Consider the following 11,484-nt stretch of genomic DNA (forward strand, 5'->3'; position numbering starts at 1 on the left):
CTCAGAAAATTGTCGACGTCATTGTTTCCAAATGAACGCCATTCCTGGAACGTAAACAAAGCTACAAGTAATAAACTTTTATACGAAGGAAACGACTGCATGGAGGTTTAGAATTTAAATAAAAATTTTTGTCTTCATGAAGAATTAATCTGTCTTCAGTTACCACCAGTTGAAATGCACAGGTGTCAATACCCTGCAGTGCAGGCGTCTTTTTAGTGCGAGCTAACGCTAAAAGCTCGCGATCCTTTGTTCGACCGGCCATTTTTGATTTCAATCTAACATTGCGCTCGTCGTACAATTTTTCACAGCGACAGTTTGGTTCACGTTTTTTAGGAATTTAACTTTCCATCAGAAGTAGGTAACTGAGTTGAGAGCGCTAAAAAGATAACGATGTGATAGTGCCCCGCGGCAACACGAGTCAGCGCTCCTCTGAATATTGAATTGATTTGGTGGTGCTACAGAAGGAGTCCGCCGTATTAAAATTTGGCTTCTTAGCTCGAAAAGAAAAAGCTGAAAAAAGCTGAAAATTGAAAAAAAGCTGAAAATTTTGTAAGTGACTTCTCTTCCCGATCAGCTTCGCGTTTGCTTGTTATTCTGACCTGGGTTGTTCAAATATGGGTTAAGATAACCCAAGGTTAGCATGAAATTTGATTTCAGATCTGAAAGCTTTAAAAGAAAATTCAGTTAAAACCTTTTTATTTGCAATTTGATCATTGGATGTTCTAAAGAGAAGAGGGAAAATTTTCTCTAAAAGGCTTTGACAAAAAGAAATATAGAAACCTGCATTAAAATTTAACCCTGGGCTAGCATTAATCGGCCTTTGAACAACTGGGCCCTGATGTGTTAAAAAAAAAAGAAGTGAACTATTTCATCATTTCTTTACCCAGTACCTCGCCCTCTAGGGAAAGGTCGCCCCGACCCCGACTCGACTAAAACGATCTTCTTTTGCCAAAAAAGACATCAGATCTTTTAGGATGTTGTTGTTCCATGTTTGTTTTTCATCAAATTCCGTCATAAAAAGAGAAAGCACTCAAACCAAAAAAAGGCCAAAACTCTGCGAGGCTAGTGCAAGTCGGGAATGAAAATTCAAATTTCGACGCCTGTTTTCCTAAGAAAATATTACTGCACACTTCAATTTCAAAAATACAATTTTAATTACCTCATAAACGGAAACTCGAAAGCATTTTTTACATTTATAATAACCTAAAAGCAAACATCTATACAAGTAAATGTGACCCTGTAAATGTCCCACGTTCCTTTAGAACATGCGGCAATATCACACTAAAACCGACACAGACGTCTCTCTACAGCATTCAAATGCAACACCAATGCAGTAACCTTTGCTTCAAGTCAGTCATATGGACTCCTTGAAGATACCAGTTAGGTGGTTTTATGACGCTTATTTATGCTGGCATGCACGCCCTACGTGTTACACTGTGCCTTAGGTTTACCCTAATAAAGTTGCGTTACTATTAGTGCTAGCCTAAAGAGAGCTTGACTCAGTTTCAAGGTTCAGCAGATGTCCAACCTGACTAGTCTATATTTTTTTGTTCTTGGACAGAAATTCATCAAGCTGAGTCGAAAAATGAATACAATGTCCTACAATTTGCGATAGAGTCATTCCTTCAATATGCACACGTTTGATCAAATACTAACAAGAATTTCTGAAATAAACATAGGTAGAGATCATCGACCCGATAAGTCTTGGAAAAAACCGTAGAGTTTATTAGTATGCTAAGGTGAAACAATTTTTTTGAGAACAGTCAACTTTGCATACATGTTTTTCGCGTCCGATCTCATTCATCTTGTAGGTAACTCTTTGAGAATTATGGGAATAGCAGAAATGAATGACACTAAGCAATCCTAATATACGCATTACGCCATGATACTCTTCCTTGTCAGAAGAGATAAGCCGTCCATTCCATATTCAGTATTTCTCGCCAATACACATGTTTGGTGAATGGTTCCAGCCCTGAAATATGAATTGTAAAGCGTCGCAACTCGCGGCATACCCTGGCAATACAGTTGGAATACACTAATAGCGTACGTTTCCCTGTTTGCGTCGCAAACACCCAATTCGAAAAATGTTACACGTGTGTGCAGATTGGAGCGGAAACATTTGTGTTATTTAGAGGATATTCAATTGTATGCTAACCTAGAGTAGTCCGCAATCAGTCATTATAAGGCTAATATTTCACTATCATTATTGTCAAGCAGTAACATTCAGTTTCACATAAAACAGTCTTCAACTAATCCCAATATTTCAAACGCTGACATTCCCATTTTGCCAGTTATGTGTTGATAGGGGAACACCATATCCTTGTTTAACCCTTCAACTCTTAAGATCTGAATGTTAATTCTCTCCTCTAGCTGCACACACATTTCCAAGTAAATTAGTTATGAGAATTTGGTGTTAGATCAAGATAACAACTTCTATCTGATAAGTTTGAGTATTCTCGTCGCCTGTTTGCTGGAAAATGTACAGTTTTTAAAGGAAGAAGTTAGATGTTGGACATTTCTGGAAGTTAAAGGGTTAAGTGATTTAACTACAGAAGACCAAAGCCCTTAGCGTGAGTAATGGCTTTCAGCAGCCTTTCTTTAAGCTTTTCCTTGCTTGAGTATTCCGGGAGAAGGAGCACATTAAAACACGTGTGCGCGGTTGGAAGTCTGTCGAGGAAAACAGAAAACAAGACCGTGAGAAACCAAAGCAACAACAACAACAGGCTACCCGCCTCTCACGGAATTTCCTCTGATAATACTGGCAGTTTGTCGGCATCCATATATATTACCGGGGGGAGGGAGAGGCACTGTGAGAATTCGGTGAGTTACCGAAGAGCACAAAACGGTGGAGCTGTCCAGGCCCAACCTTGGTTGCCTCTGGTACGCAGTTCTGAAGGCTTAACAATAAGCCACCGTAGGTAAAATTAATTCACTTTCAAGCCGTTCTTAGCAGCCTCCTTCGTTCGAAAAGAAAAATGTGGAAATTCCAAGACATTCCCGTTAGTAGGGGCAAAGAAAATAGCAAAGATCATTTTGGGTCCTGAAGGATCATTATTTCAATATTTCTTGGTAGTAAGCCAAACATAGGCACCCCATTACAGTCACAGTTTATACCTGTCCGAGTCGGGGCCATTCTTGGCGATAACAAGTTTCAGTTTGGAGAAGCCACCGACGGGGATCCTATCGCTTCCTGTTGTGAACATCAGCAGCTGCTTCTTCTGCTCCAAAGTGAACTCGTGTACCACTTGCCAGAACCATCTACGGTCAGATCATACAAGCATCACTCAAGGTCCACCGCCTCTTTCGAAGCCGTCAACTGCACTCCTTATGCAACTCTCCTTTCCACGGGACAGCTGCATGAAAGGCACAAACGACGGCCTCGGAGGAGGATGTAAGTTTTACGAAGAAAAATTATAAAATGTTCATGAATCTGTCGCCCTCAGGTCGTGATCGGGTCATAATTGTTTGTGCTGTTAAAAAATTGCCATGTAGTTCCCGACTCTAATATCTCAAGTAGATCTTCAGCACGTTAGATTTGCAATCCATCGTAAATAACATCGCAAACTTCTTTTTTAAAGTTACTAGATGAGTTAGCAGTCAACGTTTACATATTCCTTTAATCTTATCTCAGGATTATTTTCCTCGCGTGGTAAAAAAAATCGATGCTTGTACCTGATTACAGTTGAGCCTTCAGAAAGACCATTGTCATACTCGGTAGACTTCTCAAGTGCATCAAAGTCGAAATCCTGAAGGGCAAAAAAGGAACAAATGCATACTTAAACCAATAATAACTGAACTTCTATACTGGTAAATTTTTCAATTGAACCGAAATTTCCAGTAGCTGATAGAACAACCGATTGCGATTTGGTTACTCATTTTTTCCCCGCAGTTCAGGCCTTCAGCCTGCTTCATTTTACAAGGAATTTCCAGATGCTCCTTATCATAATATCCTTTTCCCCAGCCACTGGCATAACTTCGGTTTTGGTTATACACATTCAATAGAAATGCCCTTTAGTCGACAAACAGTTGACCGACGGTCAGCCGACAGGTTTTTTCAGGGAGCTGCTCCAAATTTCCCTAACTTCTAGCCTAACAGCCAAGCGATGTTCGTAACGATAACATTCAAAGTTGTTACCTGGCAACCGGAAACTAACAGCTCCACCTCATCCGGACGAAAGAATGTCTTTAAAGGTGACTCACTCACCACCAAATCAAAACCACGTCGAAACGCTTTGAACTGTCAAAAAAAAAACAAAAAAAAAAATTAAAACAGCACAGATGCACCTTCTTACTATTTACACCTATAATCTCTGCACTGTTTTTCCACATTATCCCTCTCAAAACAGAGAAAGAAAGTTTCCCAAAAGGATGTAGAAATCAACATAGTTTTTTGTTGCTAATATGACTGTCTGATTGCTGGCTTTTTCATTAACAAGTTTATTCACCTGTAATTTTATAGAGAAGGTGATAGAAAGATTGCCCGGAAGAGGTCATAGGAAGACAGCCTGTGTACATAGAGATTCTAGTTTAACCTCAGTTTTACATTTTCCCTTCTCTTTTAGAGTATTGACGTAATGTGCACTGTGATGCAAATGAGCGCGGGCAAAACAAAACCAATAATAAAAGTTATACACGGTAAATAGCATAACAGCAACACTGTCCTATTAAAAGAAACAGAGGGCACAAACTGTTTGAAATTGTGAAGAAATCATTGTCAATAACAATAGAACAGTTTTGTTTTTACCTGCCTATCAACTGACTTGTTCAGGATAAAATCAGCATACAAATCCACAAACTCCTGATAATGTTAAACAGTATCAAGAAGTTAATGTTACACTATGGTATTCATGTTATGATCAAATCTTTATCTTGTCATTTATTAATTCATAATATTATATAAAATTATACTCCTTGAGTGAAGAATAATTTTTAGTTTAGTTATGAGCTAGCTTAAGTTCTAAAGGGAGAGGCGACTGGAGGAGAACAAACGAGAAGTGCCAGCTAACAAATACGTGAGTAGCGGTATATTATGGTACATCTAGGGGAAAGTGCAACTTTTAACAATAAAAAGTGGCAAAAGCACACAAATAGCTTCAATATCAATTTCCATTTACCTGTCTATTTTGATTGGTAACACTGATTTCTGCTCCATTTTCCTTCAGCTCCTTGGTCACTGACATGCCAAACATGTCTGTGTAGCCGATGGTGAAAGTACACATAAAGTCACTTTCAACATCACCCTTGTAATCAAGCATGTTCTGGAGACCAGCAGCAAGACCCTGCAAAGTATTTAAAATGTATGTGCCATTATAGAAGGTGCGAAAAAGTTGGGGCAAGCAAGTGCACTCACCATCAGGAGGTGATAATGAATTTTACTATGGAACATACCCCATGTGAAACCTTAAGGTCTTCAAAAGTCCCTTTCTTGCCAAAAAGCTTTCTGTACACAACCATTGGGAAGTGCACATCCAAAATGACGTTGTTGTAGATTGCCAGGCCCAGGACCAAACCAATCAAAAAGAACTGACTATCTGTCTCAAATGAATTCAGATTGAACCAGCAGTACTGTGTGGCCTCATCAAAAGTGAACATCCCTGAAAAGGTAATAAACCTCATCAATAAGTAAGTAAACTTATGCACAATTGGAAACAAAATTGTTGACACATTGACCTTTCAACACCCTTCTACTTTACTTTTATCTCTTTTGTCCTGACTAATATAACCTGCAATTTATTTGCACCCCGCCCCCAAAACAAATGTAGTGTTGCGGTTCTGCAATCTTTTAGCTACAAGCAGACAACACTGAACAGGGGGAGAGGGGATCTTGTTAATGATAGCACTATTCTACCCACAAAAAAAACCCTTCAAACACAATGTGTCAACCAATTTTGATGCTCGTTGTAAATGATTTTGTACATTGTAAGCATTAACATGTAAGTGGTTCACCACATTACAATTACTGGTAAGTGAAGATTTTGTCATCCTCCTATATAACTCTATTGCAAATATAGATAAGGGCTGTGGAAATCATTTTACTGCAGGAAATACAGGCACTTTTGAAGAAAAGTCTATTTGCACCCATTCACAATTTAACGAGTCCCATCAATGCTTACTTCCTGGAAACCTGGAAAAAGGTGTACAACGTATGCAGAAGGAGATCATAATAAGCTACAGCTGTACATATACATAAACTGATAGGGTGGATTTTTTGTTTGAATACATTGATAAAATTCTTGCTGTGGAGTCTAATGTAGCTGTAGCCATTAGATAACAGAAAATTGTAAAAGATTAATGCCTCTTCTGTTTGAGTATGGCAACCCAAAGTCTCACTTTTCACACTTAATCACTGTATTACTCTCATAAAAGTAGATTCAGAAACACAAAGGTGCTATTATAAGTTGGAGAAGAAAATCATAAAAATTATATTTACCATAATCTGGGTTGAATATTTGCTCAACAACCAACTGAAAGAATTCTTTCGACACTCCTCCTTCATCAATTCCCTGCTCTCCCTCAAACTCAACATACAACTGCTTCTTGAGATCACCTGGGTTATCTTGTGAAGTCATCTCAAGCTGTTTGACGAAAAAAGATACTTTGTAACAGTGTAGTTCATATGTATGTGTACCTAATCAAAGTCTGCACACAAGAAGAAAGTGTGGTGCTGGTTGATGGGAGAGTATAACAGGGTAATTTAGTATGAACAACTGAGTTGAAAAGTAAAAATAAATAGGCCACCATAAAGAGTTTCAAAGCTAATGTTTCGAGTGTTAGCCCTTCATCTCTCGCTCTGATGTCAGCTTTGAAACTGTTTCAGTGGCCTACCTCCACACAAGGACTGAGTTACATAGATTGTGTAAGAGCCTGCAGAGATTTCAATAACATTTACATAAGCTGTTGCTGATGGTGTAATAGGTAGCCATGTGCAGTAAAGGGGCAGTAAGGCAAAACCCAAACACAAAACCCTGCTCCCTGGCTAAACAATGCATTATTCAAGGCTGGGTGCTTATGGGACTACACTGTATCTTCAGAGTGGGCTCTTGTTTGAAGTGGGTGCCTTTTCAAGGTTGAGGGCTTAATTGAATAAATACAATACATGTACTTACGTTAACAAGAGCATCTTCAATGAGGTGATCTCGTCGAACTTTGAGTTTTAGGTATGGTGTTCCCTGCTCTCCTCTCACAAGACTGTAAAGAATAGTCAGCCGTCTCTCACTGTACATGCGTATCCGATTGTCATAAAACAAACCCATGCTCTTTGTAACCGTAGAAAGGATGAAGTTGTACTTTAGAAAGGAAAACTTCGTCCCCTTCTCATGTTTGTAGTAGGTATAATCACGATCTACTTCAATTTGGTCATTTAACGGATCATTAACAAACTCTTGGTATTTAACTAATGGTTGGCGACAGTCTTGTACATCAATTTTCAATTCCTTAACTAGAGGGTCCTCTTCATTATCACCTCCTGTTGCTCCATCATGGCTGTTGCTTAAGCAAGTTTGATCAAAGATTCCACCCATTACACTTGCATAATACAGAAGTTTCATGACTTTGGTTGCTGCTACTATTGCATCATCCTCTTGTACTGGTGCAGTGCTTGTAGCACAAGGTCCTGTTAAAACTTGATATGTCACAAGCTGCTGAAGTGTTTCAACCATTCGTCGAATTTCCTGACTTGAAAACTGTGACCAGATATGCACTAAGTTTGCTTGTTGTTTAGCAGACAGTAACGCCATGGCCTTCAGAAAACTAGGAAGAGCTAGATCTAAATATTCTGGACTCTGTAACATGGTGTTTTCCATGATAATCACAAATTGATTCAAGAAGTTTGGATCATTGCTTGGTGACTTGAATCGCATTTCCACTTCCAGAGTTGGGGATAAGGCAACCAGGGAATTTATTAATGAGTTCTCCACAGAGGAATCTCCTGTTTGAAACAGGGCTGCATACATACGCCGAACAGCCTCTATGTCAACATTGGTCCCTGAGTTTTGTCTACTTGCTGAATCTAACAGGAAACTTTTGTTCAGTGATTCAGAACTAGAAAACACTATGCCAATGTTGTGTACAAGCTTCTTGTAGCTTCCCTCTTCCGCAAATGAGTCAAGGTTTTTCAAAACTGATTTTTCTGTGAGAAATGGTGCCTCCTGTGTTGGAACTAACAATCATAAACAATGCCAAATGATCAGTCAGTAGAAGTAATGTTAAATGCCCTACTACTTCCTCCAATGCTTACATATCATAATTCCCCTACTCATCAAAAACTAAATTAATAGTTACCTTAGGCTAACAGCTGTTGCCATGCAACAATATTTCATTAATGTCACAAAAAAACTTTCCTTAGATAAAAATGAGGGAAAAGAGTAACAAATATCAATGATGTCATGACACGAACTCTTACAAAATTATGTGATACCACATAAGTTATTTAATGATGCCAAGGAAAAGCAAGATAAAGCACAAATAAATGAAGAAAGTTTTGAAAGTCTAAGATGTTTTGTTGCACCCTCTGGCAAGTGAAACACTTCACTGAATATCAACTACATGTTGGTAAAAGTAAATTAAAAGCCTTAAACAATTCTGAAAAGCTGACACTTTCAACCTTAAGAAAAAAAAATTTGGTTGTTTCTGATTTGTTTGCCTTTGCTGAAAGTAAGCTAAACTCTTGCTAGTTCTTACAATTTTATTTTATCACACTGTAGTTTATTTCCTATTTTTCCTATGTTATACAGAGAACATCCACAATAAGGACAACCTCCAAAGTTTCCTTTCATCTTATTTTATACATAATAAACATCATAATTTAATTTGATTTGTTTAACAATTACGGGCTTCATTGTCAAAGTATGTACAACTGTACTTTCTAAAATTAGTTTATGTGGTTTTATTTAATTCCATCAGTACCAAATTGATAATAAACTAAGTCTTGAACTTTCTTAAAAACCTTAAAATCTTACCGAATCACTGTATAATCATACCTTTGTGATTTTTATCTTGCAGAGGTTCACAGAGACGGGCCTTCTTCATGAATAACTGTAACGCCAAAGCTGCGGCATCATCCTTGGAGGTTTGCTTTCTTCCACTGGATGCACAGTACTCATTTTTACATTCATGGGAGCCACAACCATCTGTCAGCTGGAAAAAATAGTTCTTTATCTTCTGCTCGGCAGCTCGCTTCCTGCAAAAAGATAAATGATACATGCCACTGCAAATGTACATCACTGCAAATAATATATTGCCAGTAACCCATGATACAATGCAATAGCCAAGGCATTTACCTAAATGCTCTCTATTTCCCTATTATTTTTTTCCTTATACCTGGATGTAACCAGTGAAATACAGATTCAATCTTAATTTTGTTTCATATTTCTGTATTGGCACACATAAGTTTTCCTTCAAATGTATAGGGTTTGTACACTTTTTTGGGAGCAAAATTAAAGACTTATCTTTCAATACTTTTACCAAATAATCATTTCACTTCTCAGACTCAAGGTTATGCATCAAATTACATCATCTCAGCCAAAAAAATTTAAGTGATGTAAAACAAAGTAGAAAAATAAAGTCCCACTATTTCTTCAGTTCTCAATTAATAATGTTTTGGCAAAGGTAGTTAAAAGTTTGATTAGGATACAAAGACTTCTCTAAGCAGTCAAGCACATGATCCCAGATCCCATCATTAATTCTCCTTACTGTCTGCCATACAATTTCTATGATGTTAGTTTGGAGAATTTGGTATTGGATCAACAACCAATTCCCTAATTGATATTTTTTCTTTATTCTGATTACTTGTCTGGTTGATATTGTTTTAATATGGTAAGGAGAAATTCTGTCTTGGTCACCAATGGGAGTTGGAGGGTGAAGACAATGCATGAAGACTGAGACTAATATAATGCTGATTTCTACTTTTTTAAATTTGCAGCCATTTGCAAAGAAAATGGATGAAACCAATAATAGTGAGACATGTTTCTACGTTAAATGCTAAGATCTGAGTGTTAAATATCTTCTCAAGCTACTACCCATTACCTTGGAAATTTGGTGTAAAATCAGGAGAACTACTTCTACACAGTGCTCCAACTTGTGACTGTTTTGGTGACCATAGAGGGAAGGGGGGAGGGGAGGGGTGTGAAGTGACCAAAATTTTCAATGGCAACCATTTCACAATGAAGGTCACCAATAAGTAACATTTTAAAAATAGATCTTGGAACCTGCTACCTGATAAGTTTGAGTATTCTCTTGTTTGCTGCACAATTATGGATATCATAAGTAGAAACTACAGATTAACCCATTCTGGGAGTTATAGGGTTAAAGAGGAAACTCTGAATATGATCCTTTAAAAGCATGAGGAAAATAGAACTTCCCCCCCCCTCCTCTCTCCCTCAAAAGAAAACCATTAAAGCATCAGTAGCATCTGTATCTGTTACATGTACATAAATTCTATGAATAATTAGCCAAAATTTAAATTATTGCAAGAGCGTCCTATGTAATTTTAAGCTTAGATTATCTTAACTCCATGTGCACGAATAAAATCGAACTGATTTACATAATTCACATCGTAGCTGTGCTATTAACAACACAATCGCTTTACACAATAAATAATTCGTCATCAATGGTGTCCAACAAATTCAAAACACCACATGGCAAGAGTAATTTTTCTCGCCCCCACGCAATGAAAGCCAGATTAACACGCAAATCAGAACAAAGAAGGTCCTCATACAAGAAATCGAAAGTGTTTGAACTAATGAGCATTACACCACATTAAATAATAGCATAAAAATCCACGTTGAGGTAGCATGGTGTTGCCAAGACGATAAAAAGAATTGGTGCCTTTAAGTTTGAGTTGCCAATAACACCACTAACATGATCTTAGTTTCACGTGAAAAGGGAGACTGATCAGCATTTAGTTTAGACAAAATACTCTGCCTACTAACGCGTTACAAGTAGGATTTACAACACATAAAATTACACACTGAAATATCATATTTGGCGTTCAATCGAAGCTTGTAATATAAATTAGATTTTCACAAGTACAGGATTGTACAACTTACATGTCTGCGCTGTCATCACCAACGTTATCTTGGCTACAGTTCCTGGACAAGAAAAGAGTGCATTTAAAAGTGCACTAACAAGCCCAAAATTGTACACTACTAAGACACATGCCGATGACAAATCACCCCAAGTAAACCGGCGTATTAAAGAGGGGCATTGCCATCAAATCAGCTATCGACGAAGATGCAAGCAAAAATATCCCTACCTGGACTCGTTACGGCGGCCCTTACCATCCGATGAGTACTTTTCTTTGTTCGACATAAAGAATATTTCTCGCTAAGGGGAAAATGTGGCTAATTTGAACTCAACGGGCTTGGTAAAAGTCCGATCCCTCTTCCAGGAACCTCGACATCCATGATACTATGTCATGTGTGCTTCTCGGCTGACTCAGCGAGTGAGGAACTCTGGGATTTCATTTGACTTCCGAGGGATGGACTG

The 11,484-nt window shown here is 38.0% G+C and overlaps 1 protein-coding gene across 1 annotated transcript; it reads right to left on the bottom strand.

Annotated features, from left to right (window-relative positions):
* Window positions 1-1,144: 1,144 nt before the first annotated feature.
* LOC131778324 (ubiquitin-protein ligase E3A) lies at window positions 1,145-11,416 on the bottom strand. Its single transcript, XM_059094738.2, has 12 exons — window positions 11,252-11,416; window positions 11,046-11,087; window positions 8,979-9,178; window positions 7,107-8,158; window positions 6,431-6,575; window positions 5,389-5,594; window positions 5,115-5,279; window positions 4,745-4,798; window positions 4,136-4,237; window positions 3,673-3,746; window positions 3,115-3,258; window positions 1,145-2,667 (listed from the first exon to the last, which is right to left on the bottom strand). Exons 1-12 carry the CDS (start codon window positions 11,305-11,307, stop codon window positions 2,547-2,549), a joined length of 2,361 nt encoding a protein of 786 aa, XP_058950721.2. The 5' UTR covers window positions 11,308-11,416; the 3' UTR covers window positions 1,145-2,546.
* Window positions 11,417-11,484: the final 68 nt, after the last annotated feature.

The sequence above is a fragment of the Pocillopora verrucosa genome, chromosome 14 (assembly GCF_036669915.1).
Source record: "Pocillopora verrucosa isolate sample1 chromosome 14, ASM3666991v2, whole genome shotgun sequence".
NCBI classification, from domain to species: Eukaryota; Metazoa; Cnidaria; class Anthozoa; order Scleractinia; family Pocilloporidae; genus Pocillopora; species Pocillopora verrucosa.